Below are 20,305 nucleotides of genomic sequence, written 5' to 3' on the forward strand. Positions count from 1 at the left end.
TCAAGCGCTGAAGAGCTGGCTCTGAATGGGCAACTAAAGCGGCATCATCTGCAAAGAGTAGTTCACGGACAAGTTTCTCTTGTGTCTTGGTGTGAGCTTGCAGGCGCTTCAGATTGAAGAGACTGCCATCCGTGCGGTACCAGATGTAAACAGCGTCTTCATTGTTGGGGTCTTTCATGGCTTGGTTCAGCATCATGCTGAAGAAGATTGAAAAGAGGGTTGGTGCGAGAACACAGCCTTGCTTCATGCCATTGTTAACAATGCAAAAGTCTTTAGTGACATAACAAATCTCCTCAAACTCCAAATGAAATAGAGCCACTGGTGAGTCTTCTTCATGATTGCATTGACATTATGGCTCCAGAATAGATCTTCAGAAATGTTGATACCCAGGAATTTGAAGTTCTTTACAGTGGGTGGATTTGATGTACATGAGTCAATAAGAAATAACAAACCTAGGAAATTTATAGAATGAATACAAATAAATGGTTCTAGTGTCTTTGACAAAATTATTATCCAACCAATGAAGTAGTTAGTGTGCAGGTCTTCTTGCCTTTGAAATTAGAAGGATAGGGCAGTGTTTCTTTTCATTGCACAGTTGGAGTATCAGGTTTTGTAGATGTGTCTGAGTGAATGATTTCCCAAAAGATCCTTGAAGAGCCTGTGGAGGAATCTTACTGTTTTAAGATAATGTGGACCTTTACTAGGCTGTGAACTCCTGCTGTGAGCCAGCAGAGAACCAGGACTCCCATGTATTTTTTTTAAATGTTAGGACACCTGCAACAAAATGAGACTGTAATTTTATATTAAATTGGCCCTTGCTGTTGGTCCATCCTTGTACATCACATCTCTGAACATTGACGTATTTTGAGCAGAACTGCTGCCAACCTGGACAGACTGTGGTCTTATTGTTAAGAAGTTCAGAATTCAGTTCAAGAGAGAGTTGTTGAGTCCCAGTGAGGACAACATCTCCACCAGCCTCTGCGGAATGATTGTATTAGATACCGAGTTTAAGTCAATGAATAGCAGCTTGGCATCTGATGGGTCATTCTCCAGTTGGGTCAGGATGGAGTGGAGGGACAAGGCTATAACACTGACACTAGGTTCCCACACTTAACCTCCTAAATTACATGGGAGATTTTAGCCCTGGCTGATATTAGTCCCAACTTGTCCCCTGTCCTGAAAGCTGCATTTCGAGCTCTGAGAAATACATGGATCTCTATGTAATCAACTTTAATCTGCATAATATTAAAAACTAGTCTTCTGTAATTCAATTTAATTTGCATAATATTAAAAAATAGTGTTCTGTGATTCAATTTCCAGATCATTTTCTCTCCCCAGCCGTTTAATTCAGACACTTGCCTGTATTTTACTGGAAGAAGGGCTCAGCCCCAAAACATCGGTCGTATATCTTTACCTCCTATGGATATTCCAAGACCTGCTGAGTTCCTCCAGCATTTCTGTGTTTTCACAAACTATTTTCAGGCTTTGAACTCAATTTGCCACACAAGTTTATATTCATAACTTTATTTTAATTCATTTTCAGCTTGTATACATAATTGAGAAGACTTTTCATATTCCTTTGTCTTTTAATATTCCCATCTGGATCATTTATTGTGCTTCCCAATTGAGCTTAATCGACAAATATTGATTTCAACTCTGCTCTTTCATGAAACCATAATCAATTCGATAAAGAGCCATGGCCACAATACTGATTTCTCATGTACATTCAACCAAGTACTCGTTATTCTTCTTCTGTTTTTACTTTTTTCATCTGAACCTCTCAAATGAATTTTGCAAAACAACATAGGTAATTCCATTAACAACTCCCTTATTAACAACTCCAGTATTATCCTTAAACAACTGTCCAAATTAATCAGACATAGCTCAATGTTCACGTCATTAATGATCCTGATCAGTTGAGTGCTCAGTAAATCCTGAAAGACATTTTTTGAGTTTTTCCCAGAAGGGCAGTAAGCAGGAAGATTTAGTCTTTTTAAATAATAGATTTGACTTTTTCCAATTCAACAGCATAATTTATGCTTCGAGATTATCAAAAGAATATTGGTAATGCATTAGCTGTTTCTTTCATTGATGTTAAACATCATGTTTAATTATGTTATGTTAATTAAATTCAGTTTTCACAGTATCCTGGTATTTAGAGATCTTTCTCTACTTTGAAGACAAGCAAAGTATTCATGTGTTAATTCTGCCAATTCCTTATTACCAGTTATACATTTCCTGGCCACTTTGATTTTTCTTAAATACATTTACAGAAACCTTTACAGTTAGCCTTGCAAGTATGTTTCTCATATTTTCATTTTGTTGTCCATAATATCTTAATAATGAATTTTGCTTGTATTTACACTTGTCACTGCATTTTTGTACTACTCAAGCTACATAGGTCAAAATTTTGTCATTACATTGTATAATATAATTTTTGGAAAAACAACATGACAGTAAAAAAAGTTCCTACCTGTTCTGTAATTCATCTACCAAGCTTCTTTCAGTTGAATAGTAGATTAATTCTCGTGGCTGGAAAATATTTATGCATACACATTGCAGATTTGTTCAAGTTCAAACTCTTTTTAAAATATTATTGTGTCAGACCATTTTTTATATGTTCAACAATAGGAATATTTTTTTAAATTTAAAATTAGCTTCAAAATACATGATTTTAAATTTGAAAATAAATATTATTTCAAGATCATTGATGTTAATAGAACCAAATTTCAGAAGTGAATAGTTATCTACAGTTACTATAACTGAGCATAGTTATTACCTATGATTGTGGATAGATTTCTGGGAAAGAATGAAATTGGTAGGACTCTAAATGAATAATGATAAATCACCTGCACAGAAGTCAATGAACAATGCTGAGAACTCTTGAAAAATGGCCGCCAATTATGTTCCTTTGTGATGTCAAAGCTTATTTTCATAGGGAGGCTACTCTTTTGAATATTAAACCAGATCTGTAAGAACATATTTTCAAATTCAATATAAAATGTAAACATGTTATTTCTATCATAGAATAACTATATGTATCATGCAATAATTTAGGCCTTTAACGATGGTTTATCTTGCCTTCCTGTCAAAATTAGAATATTGCTTAGCTTTTCCAATGCTGAATTTTAGAAAAGGAAGGCAAGAGACCATGGGTTTATTAAGTCAGAGAGAACAGTGGGACGGCCAAATGATATGTAGGCGACCCTTAAAAACCTACTCAATGCCTGATACAACTGATAATTTGAATGATGAAGTACTCAGCAATTTGCTATTTTTGTGCTGTGTTCAACCTTAATTTGTGCATTAATTTGAAGTATTTATAACATATATTTATATAAAGTATTTTTTTCACCTGTTTTCATTGTTTTCTCTTTATGCTGCTTTTTTACACATATTTTCTGTTTAGATTTGAGTTCTCCCTTCAGTTTGTTGTTCCAGGGATTTTACATGCTTGTCCTCAACATATTTGTCCTCAATCACTATAGATCATAACATATATTACCTGTATATGTTTGTTTAGAGCTGATTCTGATAGAAGGTAAGCCATTCAAAAATATTTATGCTTTATTTGTCTTGCATGTTTTTAAGTACTGCAACCACTTCTGTCCTTGGTTTACATTCATAATTTGGATAAAATAAATTAATTATGTTGTAACTTGCAAATTAAATTTAAATTTAGACATACAACATGGTAACAGGCCATTTTGGCCCACGAGTCCATGCCACCCAATTTACACCTCATTAACTACACCCCCAGTATGTTTTGAATGGTGGGAGGAAACTGTAGCCTCAGAGAAAGCCCATACAGAGATGGGGAGAATGTACAAACTCCTTACCGACAGCACAGGATTCAAACCCTGGTCCGGTCCCAATTGCTGGCACTGTAAAGGCATTGCACTAACCACTACACCAACTATGCCAAAATATGTTAATGCTTTAGAACAGAAGGGAAGATGAAAGGGACAAAATGGATTAGATGGGAAAGTCTGATCACTACTAAAATTATATATTATATTATAAAGTTAATGCCCAATTTTTCATACATTCTTTCCCAATGGTGATGCAACTGGTGAATAGCATAAGTGTGTCCACTTCATTTAATGTTCTATTTGGACAACCTGAATAGATACATGGCATTTGTACACAATTCCCAGTATGCTCATTATCAGATACACCATGCAGATAAAATTTCCATTGCATGAGATTTAAATTGCAAATAATTATAAAAATGTAGTGGATATAACTTCCTTATACTTTTTGTTTGAATAATTAATATAATTTTTTCAAGAATACTCACATTTTCTTTATTGATCAAACAATCAGCACTTTGCAATGGACAAAAAGCATTAAATTGCTCAAAACACTCCCCAGTTTCTGGATTCCAAATCATGGTGTTCATTTTCTCTTGAGTAATGACGTAAGCTGCTGCTCCCTTTAAATAGAATATTTAAGATTGTCGGAATACCTTTTGAATCAGGATATTCAAAACCTAAAATAAGAACAAACCTAAGGACAAGAGGTTGAAATTACTGGAATATGCAATTAAGGAAACCCTACTGAAATGAGCATTAATGTTGGGAGTAATTAGCTACACCTGATTCTATCTATTGAGACTACGATCAAATAAATAATTGGCATTTCCTTTCATCATCCTTCTGGTTCATCACAAATTGAGAAAATATTCCATATGTTTGTGGGATGCAGATGTCTGAAATGGGTTCACAATTTTGTGCAATAAAAGGGCTGAGGTGAATTAAACTATGAACAAAATAGGAATAAAAATAATTAGTTGGCATAAACAGGAGGAGCAATCACCCTGAATAGAAAGGCTCATACCTTCGTGAAGGGATCATGCCTGAAAAGTTGGTCATGTATCTCTATCTTTGCTATATAACGTACAGTTTGACCTGCTGAGTTTCTCCAGCATTGGGTTTTTATTTGGTAGAACGTTTGTCTAATACATTAAAATTATTTACTAAAGGTGTATCAAGAGAGATAAACAAAACTTTTGGTATCCAGTATTTTATACTGGGCAGTATTTTCAACAGCTGAACTAGCAGCAGTAGCAGAAGATATCACATTTAAAACACACCTGCTTAAACAGTTCAGAAGGATTAAACTCAAACACAATTGATTAACAAACAAAATGTTGGAGGAAAGTAAAGAGATCTTTGGTTGAGCAACAACTGGACAATCTTTAATCATACTTGCTGTATTTTTCATTGATCCTATTCAAATTGATGAAGAGATTTCACTAAATAAAATGTGCGCTAGATAATTTTCACAAAGACACCATCTTGCTCTTGCAAGGTCACATCAGAGAGATACAGTTAAGAAATAGAGGAGGAGGAAGACGAGTTAACTACTGAAGTAGTAAAGGAGGAAACAAGCACATATGTGCTAAATATTCTTAGAAATTCTTTTCTGAAATTAAAGCCTTTTATAGTCATTTCTTAAGATTATTTACAGGTAAACCCTGCTATACACTATTTCAATCAATGTGAAATTCAGTTACTGTGATTTGTAAAACTGTGACCATTTCCTGTAATAATTTAGTTACCATGAGTTCTTTCTGGAAATTTCTGGAAAACTCGAGTTACAAGGAGATCATGTGAATGCCCCTAAATAAAATATGCACAAATGACAGTTGAACTCAGTGTGTTCCCCCACTAAATATGGATAAAAGAAAATGTAGAAAAGAATCTGACAGTGATATTAAAAGGAAAAGAAAAGCAATTACTTTATCTTCAAAGGAATTTTGCACAAGCATTTCAAGCAACATCAAGAGAAAATGGAATTTTGGAAGAAATACAATATAAAGCGGGCTATTGAAAACATTAAACTTTCATGGCAAGAGGTTACTTCCAGCAATATGGGAGCAGTCTGGAAATACCTTTTGCCCCATTGTGCAAATGATTTTCTTGGCTTCAATCCTATGGACAAAATAATTGAAGATGATGGAAGTAACATAGGTTTTGACATGGATACAGAAAATGTGTGAGAATTGCTTGATTTGCATATAAGAATTAAGCAAAAATGATTGTCTTCATCTCGATAAGCATTGTGCACTTGAAGAAGCTGAAGTCAAAGAGGGTGAATCATTATAAAAGAACTTGAAGGATTTGAACTTGTTGAAGCTGCCAAGGATTTTTATCTAAATATGGATCCTAACGTAGAAAGAAGCATGGCAGTCCGCAGCAATTTAGAAAAAGTGATCGCTAGCTATTGGAAATTATGTAATGAGAAATCAAAATCAAAATCTGTTCAGTCAACTTTGGAGAAATATTTTTCTAAGAAATAGTTTAGTTATGATATAATTATGAAATATATGCAGCTAAAAGTTGCCTCATGCTTCAGTAGATTCTATGAATCCAGTGAGGTTAAGCACTGAAGTATTTAAGGAACCAGCATTTTCCCATTTGGTCTCTACATTAAATTTCATCAGAGAACCTAATGAGTCTTTCCATTTCCCCTCATTCAAATGGCATGGAGTCTAGTGCCGTGGCTAAGAAGTGAAGAGAGAAAATGAAGCGGGTTGTAGTGATAGGAGATTCAATAGTTAGAAAGCAGATGAGAGGTTTTGTGGAGGAGATCAGGAATCCCATATGGTATGCTGTCTCCCTGGTGCCAGGGTACGGGATATTTCAGATCATCAGGCAGATGTCGTGGTTCATGTAGGGACCAATGACATGGGTAGAAAGGGTGAGGAGATCCTGCAAGGAAAGTTCAGGGAGTTAGGCACTAGGTTGAAGAAGACGACCTCCAGGGTGGTGATCTCAGGCTTGCCTCCTGTGCCAAGTGCTGGAGAGATTAGGAATAGGAGGAAAAGGAAATTTAACATGTGGCTGGAGACATTGTAGAGGGAGGGCTTCAATTTTCTAGATCACTGGGCTGTGTTCCAGGGAAGGTGGGATCTGTACCAACAGAATAGATTGCATCTGAACTGGAAGGGGATTAATATTTTTGTGGGTAGATTTGTAAGCCTTATCCTGATGAGTTTTAACTATATCTTCAGGGAGAGGAGAACCAGTATGTTAAGAGTAGTTAGTGAGAAAGAGAAGGATAAAAGTCATGTGAGAACTGCATGTATAGACAGAAATCATAGGTTTTGTATGTGATAGAAATTTTCTCAGGTATGTTTATTTTAATGCAAGGAGTATTGTTAGAAAGTCTGAGGATCTTAGGCCATGGATTCTTAAGTCACTGTCTTTTGTAGATGCCCTCAATGGAGTGAAAAATGATGCCCATGATGTCACAGGCCGTTAACAATTGTCTGGAGATTTTTCCTCCATACCAGTGATGCAACCAGCCAGAATGCTCTCCATGGTACATCTGTAGACGTTTTTGAGAGTCTTCAATGACATACCAAATCTCCTCAAAAGCCTCACAAAGTATAGCCATTGGCGAGCCTTCTTTGTTCTTGCATTGTCATGGAGGCTCCAGGACAGATCCTTGGAGATGTTGACACCCAAAAGTTAGAAGCTGTTGACCTTCTCCACTGCTGAGCCTTGAGGATGAGGACTGGTTTGTGTTCTTCTTACTTTCTCCTTAAGTCCACAATCATCTCTTTGGTTTTGCTAATGATGAATGCAAGGTTGTTGTTGTGACACCACTCATCTAACTGATCTATCTCCCTCCTGTACGTTTCTTCATTGCTGTTTATCATTAGTGATGAAGCAAAACAATTTTTCTAATGTGCAGGCAGACACGACAATATTGTGGAATAAAGTGGCAACATTTCAAATGAGACTATTAGTGACTATTAAATCAAATCTGCAAATAAAAGTGTTTTGAAAACCTGGATAAGTCAATGGGTGGCAACAACAGCAGCACCTAATTAAAATCTGATTGAATTTCAAATGAAGGCTGGAAAACATTGTAGCACAAGTACTGATGTCAACATATGAGGATGCTATACTAGAAATGTATCATCTGATCACATGCCAATTACCCTGGGAAATTTTTGGTTGAATTTCTGGAGTGATATTAAAAGTACCTAGAAATGGTGACTGTTCATTTTACTCTGGAAAATATATTGATTTTGAATCACTTTATGCTGAAGAAAACAAACAAGTAAATTGCTCGACTGCCTGTCTAACTTTCTTAAGTAAAGTCACAAATTTTGTTAGTCTAAATTATGCATTATTTTGAAAAACTGCATGATCTTCTTTACCTCCAAGAATTAGATTAAGAACTTCATCATGGAACTGAATGTGCAGAAATGAGCACAATCCCAACATGTTTGGAACATGTAAAGATCCAGTAAAAGAAAGACACATTCCTTCCCCAACAAGTGCCCATTGTGTTGTAGGAAATGAAACTCACATTTGTCACTCAAGAACTTCATTGTGCTATCTGGAGAAAGCTGATTTCCTGGTATTGGCTGCATTGTGGGAACTCTCACCCCAACCAATCATCTGATTGTTCCTTTCTAGATTAATACTCCCCTCAAAATCACTCTCCTTTTCCTGTTTGCTTCTCCTGACTACCTTTTCTAATCAAACCCACTAAATTACATTTCTTGTCCTTTCATGCCCTACCTGACTATGCCCAAAATTTTAAACCTCCTTACCAATACCTGAAGGTACCCTGAGATGAACAATTCTCATAAATCACATTTCCATTAGGCAAAAGCCCAATATAACTGGTCTCTCTATTCCACTATGTAGATCATTGCAAAATTAATTTCATGCCCAATAAATTTTCTTGCAACTTCATAAAGACAAATTTATAAAGGGATTTCCTCACTAAATATTAAAACATAAACTTGACATATTCAAAACTAAATATGATAAGGAGAAGCAAGAATCTGCGAACTCTAACTTTCATTATAACTCAATCTCTAACAAAAACTGCAAGTGCTGTCAGACTTTCTATGTGCTTCCAGCATTTTCTATTTTTGTTTTAGGTTTTCAGCATCAACCGTTTGTTTGATGTTCACAATCCATATCTCTGGCTCTGAGAAAATTATTCAAATGTCTTGTCCTACTTTCCATTACTCCTCTCATATCTATATTTCTAATCTAACATCTATATTTACATTTTTAATCCACCATCCACACAATTACTTTTTCTCAACAATGTATTATCTTAATCCACCAAATAAACGAGAAGGAACAGTAAACCAATGTCACAATCTATTCCCAAACCAACAACCAGCATTAAATAGCTAGACACTCTCAATCAGCTATTCTGGCAGACCCCTGAAACAGTTACCCTATTGCAATCTCTTTCTCTGATTACCAGTCAGTCAGAGAAAAGATTACAAAGATGTACTCAAGGATTCCTTTGATTCCTGGGAACTCTGGCCCATGTCTGTTAAAAGTGGAGAAGAAACATTCAAGATGGTACTGAGAAGCTCAAGATCATACTGTGAGAGTTCACAGAGTAGAAGGATTTATCATTAAAACAGTGGTTGTCAATCAGTGGTGAGCCACAGCGTGTTTCCATGTGGGTGTTTAAAAATGTTAAATACTTTAAATTAGATAAAGATGTGTTTTTTATAGAACTGCCTTTGACTTGAAAATATTGCTCTGTCATTGCCACTAGTGGACCATGGCATGTTCAACTGCCTTAGAAGGAGATAGGTTTGCCCCTAGATTTACCCATTGACCCTCATTTCTTAATCTATTACTTTCAAACCAATATTATGTATTTTTTTAAAAATAAAATGCTTCTTTGTTTCTCTGGCTGTGACTTCTTTTAAAAGTTGAACTTACTTCGAGAATCGAGGTTCCCAAGAGTACAAAAGCATTCATTTTCATGTACAAAAAGTAGTTACAAAGAAGAACAGCGTGATCCTCTTTACCTCCAAGTATTAGATTGAGAAATTGCTGAAAGAAAACGAGATGAATTGAAGACATAAATTAGTTATCTACAAGCAAACTTTATTCAAGTAAATCACTTGTGAAAATTTATTACATTTACAACCCCATTGTTTTGCACCTAGGCAAATTATATTCCAATAAAAAGTGCTGATGAATGAATTACAAAAATGCTTATAATGACTACAACAATGTAACAGGTCACATGGAAAAACAGTAATGGACGACCACCATTAGTTCTCTTGCAAACTATTATTAATAATAAAGCTATCACAGTCGTGTTAATGATGTAATTGATGACTTTATAATTCTTCCTCTTAAAATACATAATTATCTGTGGTGTTCTACTTACCTGAGATGTCAGCCAAATATTGCATGCATCTGAAAATCCTAGGTTGTCTGGTAAGTATGGAATCAAGGACACAAATCTAGCTATAAGATTCTAAAGTGAAAAAATGTACCAATTATTTATGTGTTGATTATACTGTAAGTACAGAAATGGATACAATTGCTTATATTAAAAACTGCTGAATGGTTTTGTTCAATTAAGTACTTAGCAATTCTGACAGCAAAATTTGGTAGGGTCAATAGAAGATAAGAAACCTGAAAGAAATTTCAATATGTTTGACTATCCAAGTTTTACATGTCAAAATAATTATAAAATTACTTGCAGCTCTCATTCTCAAAAGCAAGCATGATGTCACTGGTATAATGTAATCATTTATAAAAGACAATTATTCTAAGAAGGCATTTGGGGGAATTTTGTAAAGAGATGGCAAGTCTGAAATGAATGTAGGATGATTGAAAGTATGAAGATAAGTTAAGATAACAAGTAAAATTTTGTGGGGTGCATTTGTGAAGTTGAAAAGATATCATCTACCTGTCAACAGAAGGAAAAAAAATGTTGCCATCTCTTAGGCTATTGACGATGGAGAGCAAGGGACTTGGAGTAAGTGCGCAGGGGTGCAGTTTACACTAGGTACATTAGGCCCATACTTTTGGTTCATGTCTAAACCATGTTAGTAAATGTAAACATAGTGCAAGTTTACTTTTGTTTTACCTTGTACTTTCCCACTTTTAAACTATCATGTCAACAGTATTCTTATCTCACAACCAAAAGTTTGAGGAGTGCTGTTTGTTTATTTTATTTCAACTTCCTCATTACAATTTATCCAACTGTCAGTATCATTTCATCTTTGTGATACAAGTAACCAATAACCATTGTTGACAAATGGTCTCTGCCTTAAAATTATATTGGCCTTCCTATTATGTCTCATCATAAAGGTATTTGCAAATACCTTTAAACAAATGAGATTTCAGTTGGTACCTCTGTTATGGGCACAAGGGGCCCCAAAATCCAGCAGCAATATAAATTCACCAAAACAAATGGTTAATTAAACAAAAGTTACTTTTAATCTTCTTAAAACATAAAAATAGAATCAAACTTTAACTTATTGCTATTAACTAAACTTAACCAAACTTAACCCCCTTCTAATTCTAAGATCACGTCTATGTAATTTGTGCATAAGTTCAGAAAACTTCTTTCACAGTCCAATCTCACTTCTCACTCCTCCAAATTCACCAGTATCAAATTTTAAAAGGAGGCACCAGAATAAGAAATGCTATTAAAAAAATCCATCAATCTGATATTATTAATAAAATTGGACTAATTATAATTTAAGTTAGAATCAGGAACCAAAATTTTGTGCAAGTCCAAATAAAAATTGTAGAGATAATTTAAGTTTTTTTTAAATTTTATAGGTGAATTGGTGTATTTGGCCATCATGGTCTCATGGGCCGGAAGGACCCGTACTGTGCTGTCTTAAAAAATTTATTGGGCACATGCAGCTGTGTGTGTGTGTGTGTGTGTGTGTGTGTGAGGATTGCACATTAGGGTTGCAGGGGAAGAAAGAAGTGATGCAAGGTGGGTGAAACTGAGGATTACTGAGCTCAGCATGGTATATGGCATCTCTTTTAGTATATCTCAGTATTCTTGTCTCCATCGTTATTTGCTAGCTTAAGTTCTATACATAGTTAAATGTGACGTACGAAAGTTGCCTGTGGATTTTCCGGAAATACATCAAGCAGTTCTTGAGGTGGACAAAGTGGCCTGATATATCTTGTAGCGATACTGACTCTGCATTCACTGTCAATAATATTGACAACAACTCTTCTCTTTGGGTAAACATTATGAATCTCCTTTACAAATGTGAATGCCAAGTGCAAAACCTCTTCATCTTCTATTGTTTCTAACTAAAATAAAGTCAAAAAATATATCAGTAAAGTTCACCTTAAGAAACATTATTGTTTAAATTTATTAAAAGATAGAAATAAACAAATATCTGCTTCTTAAATAGATTACTAACCTGCCATAAAGGGGGTTGTTTATCTTCCTAAAGCAAAAGAATGAATGTTTAGAAAAAAAATAGTATTCATAATGAGATAAGATACACACAAAGAAACTGGACCCATCAAATCAGTGATTACCATTTATAAGAATTATTAAAAGATTTACAGATCTAAGAAATTAATAATAAATGTCTAATTTGAATTATAAATTTAAATCAAACCCAATTATGTCATAACTTACATTGTCTGAGCAAGAAACTTGAGGGTCCAGAGTGATAAAAATTGTTAAAAGGGAGCTTTCTGCAAGTCCAAATTCATAAAATTGCTCACAAGAACCTGCCTCTATTTTCTTCCATGTGTATCCTAGTAGCATTACCGGGGTGTCGACTCTGAAAGTTCCACTGACCTAAGCATCACCACCAAAAAAGATGAAATTTTCAATAAAACAAAACATAGGTTACAATTATTTTATAATGATTCAATTCTAACCATACCTTTGATTGTTCCAGGATCGTACTGAAAGGTATAGAAATGGATCCCAGCCAATTCTTGACATGTGGTTTAATTCTATATATCTCAGGGCAGTCATTCTATGATCAAAGATATTAATGCAAACATTTGTCCACTTATTATGTCATATCTATAAATGTTAAAAGAGTGTAATCACAAAATAAGGATAATCTTTTCTCTATTCAAATTTATTAAGTTGCTCGCAGAAAGAAATCAAACTGAAATTAAAGTAATGAAGTGGATTGGTTTTGATTATCACATTATTCTTATATAGACAGTATTTCTGTTTAAAATTGTCAATGGACCTCATTCCAAACCTTTATTAAGTGGAATTCTGAGAAGCAAATAAATGCTGAAAAATAAGGTAAAATAATAAAATAAGGCAGGAGATATATAGCATAAGGCAAAGAAGCAAAGCAAAACACTAGAAAAAAAGGTAGGTAACTCCTAAAATGTTATGTAGGATCAGAGGCTACAATAGTCTAATTAAGTGGCATTGCATGCACAAGAAACCAAAGATAAAATGATGATTAATTTCAAAAAGATAACCCAGTTCAAATCAAGTTGACAGCTAACAGGATAAAGTTTCCATTTTGAATTCACAGTAATTCCATTCAAATTACACCCAAAACTGAACTTGTTTTGCAAAGATTATTTTAATTCATTTGTATGTTATCAAGTGAACAATCTGTCATGAATCAACCTAATCATGCAATCTTTCAGAATGTAATCCACTTTTTAAAACTGATATATTTAAGAGTAGTTTGTTTAATACAATTGAAAATTAAATTTCATTAAAGATAGGAATTTTAAGCAGTGCCTAATAACCAAGTAATCCTCATGCTCTAAAATAACAGATGACTTTAAAAAACTTGCAGCATCATTTGCTAGTTATATTAATGAGCTGTAATCTTTTTCAATATAGTTATGTGCCCAATTAAATAAATAAATGCATATTCAAAGTTGTTTTTCAAATTATACGTTAATAACAAATATAACTAAAATTAATTGGTTAACTTTCAGAAACAATTAAAAGTTTGCAAATATAAATAATTCTTAAAAGCTCATCAGGTCAATCAATATCAATTTTATGGGCAAATCTAACTGTTAAACATGATAGAAACATTATTTCTTCTTGAAGTACTTTGTGCTTAAAATACAAGGATCTACAGATTGATTTAGCAGAACTGAAAGAAAAAAGCGATGCAATATCGTTGGAAGTACAGGCCAATATGTCTCTGACCTGCTTTACTTTCGATTTGGCCTATACTTGACACAGGACTCAGCATTTATCTGATTTTTATTGCCATCACAACAAATTGCAAACAGTAACATATTTCATTCAGAATTAAGGGAACTAGATCAGTTAACTTAACAAAGGTTGTGGAAAGTATTTATGTAATTTTAACTCGTAGATAAAATAGAAAAGTATATTGGCGCTAAAATTATATAATTGGATAATCAGCATGAATTTCAAAGGGCTGTGAAGAATGAACAACTTTATTAGATTTTAAACAAATACATCAAAGGGTATTGGAACAGGGATGCTATTTTCTCAATTTTCTAATGATCCATTTTAAGGATGTAGACTCCTGACCAAGCTCAGGTCACATGAAGTCAAGCAAAAGGTAGTACAATGAAGAACGAACAAGCTACTCAGAGAAAACACAAAAAAGGGAGTTAAAGATCACACCATGCATAGAGACAAAAGACTTGAAGTATAGTTTCTACTGGGATGGAAGTTGGAAACATAAATGTTCAAAATTTACATTAATATATCAAAAAGTAAAATTTGAGGACAATACTAAATGAAAAATTATGTTAGGAAGATTGTGAAAATTTACACAATGACATTAATAAACTTGCAAACTCAGTGTTTAATTAAGAAAGTGATTTCAGCACAGGTAACTGAGAGGCGATATTTTTAAGTGGAAGAACAAGATTTTGATATACTGCTTTCATGATAGTATCAATGGATTTGAGAAGCATGAGAATTTCACAGGTAACAATAACAAATAGTTGAAAGTACTGATGCAAGCATCAGAATTATCAGGAAAATACTAAATCATGCTTTTGTCTATAAAGAGGACACTAGGACATGACCTAATAGAGGTCATTCAGGTTAGGGTTAGAGTTAAAATGATTTGATACTGTGGGGAAGAGAAAAATGATTCAATATGTTGCATAATAAAAATCTTGGAGCTATAACTGTTAGTCTTTTGAATGTTTCAAACAACATTTTTGACACCAAATACTTCTCTGCAAAAAATTTCATGATGTAAGAACTTTAAATGAAAAGTTTACTGAATAGCAGTGATGAATTTTTCTGTCAGTTTCCACCCAGCATTCCTTGTTGATACAACATAAGATCTCGCAGTGGTCAGAATATAGTGCATCTGGTGCAATCTTTACAACAGGTTCAAAAAAGTATATGGCACAATAAAATTAATACTCTTCAAGCTACAAGCACCATTCATCCCCCATCCCATCGCTGATATATCAACTGATTGAGTGAATACTTTAATGATGCAGTGAGGTGGGGAAGGGAAATGATTTATCCAAGACTAGTGTAAACCAAAGTATAGGTTGCCTATTTTTGGTATATGAGGGTACAGCTTGGCACTCCTGGCAGAGGGACATCACTATCTAAAAAATAAGTGATCATCCATTAATGGCAAATATGAGATAAAATTTCTTCACCCAGAGGGCAATGGATTTTTGGAATTGTTTTCCCAAGAGAGCTGAAAAGGAGCATTGTTGTCCTTATTCAAGAGATTGGCATGTTTTTAGATATTATGAGAATCAAGGGAAATGGAGCAAAGGTAAAAGATTAGCCATCACCTCATGGAATAGCACTCCAGGATCAATATATTTATGTTAAAAATGTAATTGTTCATTGATAGCACAGGTTGAGAAAGTATTTTTAAGAGCAAATGGTATCCTAGGCCTTATAAATAAGAGCAGAGGTAACGGAGCCTGATAAATCATGATGAATCTTTATAAAACACTGGTTCAATCATAATTGAAATATTGTGCCCAGTTCTGAGTTACACATGTTGGGAAAAATGTGTACTCTTTAGAGTGTGCAGGAAAGAATAATTCCAGGGTGGATTGGAAAATCTGGAATTGTTCCTCTTATAATAGAAACATAGAATATTACAAAGCAGAAACAGGCTCTTCTGCCCTTTTAGTCTGTGCCAAACTATTACTCCCCAACTCTTCTGGCTCCATACATAGCTCTAATCTTTGAGGGGACCAATTTTCACCCTTACTATCCTAGTGGTATTAATATACCTGTAGAAACCCTGAAGATTTTCCTTCATATTGTCTTCTAAAGCAACCTCCTGTCTTATTTTAGCCTTCCTGATTTCTTTTGCATTTTTTAAAACCTCCTCATTTTCTCCATATTATTCCTGCTACACACCTCTATTTTCTTTCGAACCAGATCCCCAATATCCCTCAAAAACCAAAGTTCCCTATGCCTGTTAACTTTGTCTTTAATCCTGACAAGAACATACAAAGTCCATACTCTCAAAATTTCACCTTGAAAGATCATCCACTTACCTAGCACATGCTCGCCAGAAAACAATTTATCCCAAGCCACACTTTCTAGATCCTTTCTCATGTCCTCAAAATTGGCCTTTCTCCAATTTAGCATCTCAACCCAAAGCCCAGACCTATCCTTCTCCATAATTAACGAAACTAATAGCATTATGATCACCCTACACATACTTCCATCACCTGTCCTGTCTTGTTCCCTAACAAGAGATTGTTAGGGAACTCTCGAGTTAGTTCTGATCATTGATTTGATATCTTGATTTAGAAAACTCTCCTGAACACAACTGAACAAATCCAACCCATCCAGCCCTTTTACAGTATGGGATTCGCAGTCAATATGTGGAAAGTTAAAATCCCCTTCTATCATAACTTTATGGTTTATGCAGCTGTTTGCTCTCTCTCGAGAGATTTGCTCCTCTAATTCTTGTTGACTATTGGGGAGTCTATAATACAACCTTGTTCTTCCACTTAAAAAAAACCACCTGTGCTGAAATCTTTCTTAATTAAATACTGATTTTGCGAGTTTATTAATGTCATTATTAAGGATAGTTTAGAAGTTAACACTATAATTTAAGAGTAAGAAATAAAATTAGTCTTTTAAAATTAAACACTGTCTGATTCATTGTCCATTGCTGTTCATTACGCGCAGTTTGTAACAGTACATTGCATTACCTCTGGTGTAGCAACAGTTAAGCTATCAAACACATTAATTATTATTTTGTCTTTCATCTTGCATAAGGTTGAACTGTTGTAATCTCCACTGGGTGATCTATAATAAAAGAAATATGATGGAACATTTATAAAAATAAGATTCAAATAACCAACAATCAACATTTTTTTAATCTGTTGCTTTAAAGTTATGGTCATTGCCATTCCTATCATTGAATTTTATGATAACTCTGTATTTATTTTCCTATATTTCAAATCATTCTTTGGGATTACAAGATGATATCTTATTACCAGCCAAATTCCAAAACATGCAAGAATGATATTCAATTGTTTATTCACTGGCTGAAATTCAGGCCATCTTAATTTTATAATAATGAATAATAAATGTGCATGTTTATAACTTTTGAAAAATTGCAAACAAATGTGCTCATAGTCTGAAGGTTGAGAACTCTACAACATGAAAATCAATGTCAGTCTGTATTTCTGTTCATTCAGTAAGAATGTAATCAAGTATTAGTTGTATATTGAAAATTTGTAATGTAGAGTACAAGTAAATTTTTCTCTTAACTTTAAGTAAAGAAAAATGAAATTATTATGCATGCAACCAATCAACAGTCAGTGAATTTTCAAAATCTTTTTGAAAAATATTAGATTAATAATTATAGATCAAGTACAATGCACAGAATAATTAATGTTCATTGAATTACTTGAAATCCATTTCAAGTTTTTCATTCCAACATGGCTGGGATCCATCAGCAATACTTGTCTGATACGTTGATTTCTGGAAGGTTACTTCCACAAAGGGTTGCACTTGAATCTATACCAGATGGAAACATATTTTATTTTCATGTCTTTTTCACCATTCTCTCCGAACAGAACAACATAGCTATTATAAAATGAGCAAAGCAAGACTCTCTTATTTATAAGAAGTTCTGAGTACATTTGGAAAACAATTAAATACGTTACTGTAGGAGAAATCTAAGATCACAAGAATGATTGTGTAGAATTCTGTGATTAACTACATGTTTCTCATTAAAAATAAAAATTAAATTTTCTTTACCTGCCTAGCCAGTTAGCTTTTGGCTAGGTAGTCATTTACTGACTTCTTCGGAATATTCTTTTAATAATAGTCTTCTTTATCGTATTCTTTTGGCCAGCCCAATGTCTGAATTATGTCAGCAGACATCATAGAAGAACACAGAGCATTGAGAGAGTCAAGATATGTTACAGCTTTATAACTCTAGGCCCGCAGTAGAAATACTGTGTGCATTTCTGGTTGCTGCACCAAAAGAAGGACCTGATTGCACTGGAGATGGTACAAAGGAGAATAATATTTTTTGGAATAGATAATTTCACATATGAAGATAGATTAGATAGGTTGAGTTTATTTCCCTTGCAGCGGAGGAGGCTGAAGGAAACCTAGCTGACATACAAAATTATGAGGAGCATAGAAAGGGTAGAGAGTTGGAACTTTGTGTCATGATAGAGGTGTCGTAAACAAGGGGGACATAGATTTAGGACAAGAAGCATCCAGATAAGCACTTGAATTGCCAAAACATTGTCAGCTACAGTGCTAACAAATGGAATTAGTTAGATTAACAATTGATAATCAACATTGATTATATGGGGAGAAGATCCAGTTTCTGTGCCTATATAAGCTATTTGTTCAAATTATTATTATATAAATTTAAATCTATCAGTGCTACTGCAAACTATTATAATAGGACAAAGATATTTAGTTCTTTTATCTGAGATTTTACTGTTGGCCTTCTGCTCCAGATACATTATCCTGTCAATGTGCAATGATTTGAAGCATCTATGTCTGATAAAGCAGTTGTTTTGTACCTAATGTACATCAATACTATTGAAGCTACATAAATAATGGTATATTTTTGAACTGGAAAAATGAGCTTCAGTTATAAAGTTTTTTTAAAACTTTGGTTTTATAATATTTGGCACATTCTGACATTAATAAAGGAACGATAAAAGCTGTACTTTTCCTTATATATTATTTTGCATGAAAAATGTAACATTTAACAAATGGCACTGTTTTGCTACCTGGATAAATGGATCATCTTCACCTTCAGGCTTCCAATAATGCATATCGCTCATCATTCCAGACACAGGGGACATGAGGCCAAAAAGTGGTTGTGTCCTGAGAATAAAAGTATTGCACAATTTATAATGATTACTCACTTAAATGAGTAAATGAAAGCATTCAGGGACACAGCAAACAGAAGTTCAAAAGTTCTATTACATTACATTTTTATATTGCTTAAAAATGTCATAAAACCCAAATCACAAATTGGTACTTTATCCACATACAGTACATTTCCAAATATTGGATCTGGGACGGACCTCTATGTGTAAGACAACCTTAAAGCCTGAGGTCACCGATTATAAGCATTTGATGCTACTTCAATATCAAATTACTTCTGCAAAACTCTACCTTTGATTTGAGACTATAAATACTGAACTGGAGGTTTGAGATACTTTTTTGGGAGTTAGTTAAGGGATCTTAACCTTCCTGGGCAATTGCCAGGGACTCCAAAGCATCAATATTGTTTCAGAGAATTTCTTTATCTTTAACTCAGTGGTTCTCAACCTTTTCCTTTCCACTCACATACCACTTTAAGTATTCTCTATGCCATAGGTGCTCTGTAAGGGATTGCTTAAGATGGGATGTGGGTGGAAAGAAAAAGGTTGAAAACCACGGTTTTAATCATTCCTAATTGACTTGTTATGTGCACAGTTTCATAACTCCAAAGGAAATGGGCCAATGACAATTTTTCTCAAGCAAAATATTTCAGTAACAATCGAGTCTAGAGCAGTGATTCTCAACCTTCCCTTCCTACTCACGTACCACTTTAAACAATTCCTTACTAATCACAGAGCACCAATGACATAGGGATTACTTAAAGTGGTATGTGAGTGGAAAGAAAAAGGTTAAGAACCACTGCTTTCAATTGTTAATAAACATTCCAGCTCTCTCTATCAGTCTTTGGGTTTACCTCCACTAGATTATCTATCCAAACTCCTTAAATAAATGGTTTCTCTAATTATATCTCCAGAATCCTTCCCCATATATTTCTCATTTCTCTGGGATTATTTGTTCTAATCTAACTCCTCCAATAATCCTTCTCTCCACAGACCTCCACCCTGTCTTTTCTATCAATCATCTATTTTTAGCATTGCAATTTGTTGACCAGCAAAGTCCTCCATTATTCCTCTCTCTGCAAATAAATTGCAGGGATAAGAACTTTCTATCTTTTATGAGACTGTTTGCCAATTTAACATTGAAATTTAAAAGATCAACCATTTCCTGATTTATGCATTATTCTTACAAATTGCAACACAACTTTTTTCTATCATTAATCCGTAGTTACAGCCTT

The 20,305-nt window shown here is 34.1% G+C and overlaps 1 protein-coding gene across 27 annotated transcripts in view; it reads right to left on the reverse strand.

Annotated features, from left to right (window-relative positions):
- LOC138744384 (protein CC2D2B-like) overlaps positions 1-20,305 on the reverse strand; it is a 127,610-nt gene that overhangs the window by 24,920 nt on the left and 82,385 nt on the right. For 24 of the 27 annotated variants that reach the window (XR_011345467.1, XR_011345466.1, XM_069900470.1 and 21 more), the window contains 12 exons: positions 18,972-19,068; positions 17,621-17,730; positions 16,917-17,013; positions 12,671-12,766; positions 12,418-12,582; positions 12,194-12,220; positions 11,877-12,080; positions 10,180-10,269; positions 9,723-9,836; positions 4,301-4,435; positions 2,850-2,969; positions 2,474-2,532 (listed from right to left, as the gene is read on the reverse strand). Coding sequence is in view for 25 of the 27 variants with exons in the window: in XM_069900470.1 (XP_069756571.1) it covers positions 2,474-2,532; positions 2,850-2,969; positions 4,301-4,435; positions 9,723-9,836; positions 10,180-10,269; positions 11,877-12,080; positions 12,194-12,220; positions 12,418-12,582; positions 12,671-12,766; positions 16,917-17,013; positions 17,621-17,730; positions 18,972-19,068 (1,314 nt within the window). In the remaining 2 variants the exon portion in view is untranslated. Of the gene's footprint in view, positions 1-2,473; positions 2,533-2,779; positions 2,970-4,300; positions 4,510-9,722; positions 9,837-10,179; positions 10,270-11,876; positions 12,081-12,193; positions 12,221-12,417; positions 12,583-12,670; positions 12,767-16,916; positions 17,014-17,620; positions 17,731-18,971; positions 19,069-20,305 lie in introns of those variants that run through there. The other 3 variants (XM_069900465.1, XM_069900476.1, XM_069900478.1) reach the window with 3 other exon arrangements.

Source organism: Narcine bancroftii, chromosome 10, assembly GCF_036971445.1.
Source record: "Narcine bancroftii isolate sNarBan1 chromosome 10, sNarBan1.hap1, whole genome shotgun sequence".
Classification (NCBI taxonomy): domain Eukaryota; kingdom Metazoa; phylum Chordata; class Chondrichthyes; order Torpediniformes; family Narcinidae; genus Narcine; species Narcine bancroftii.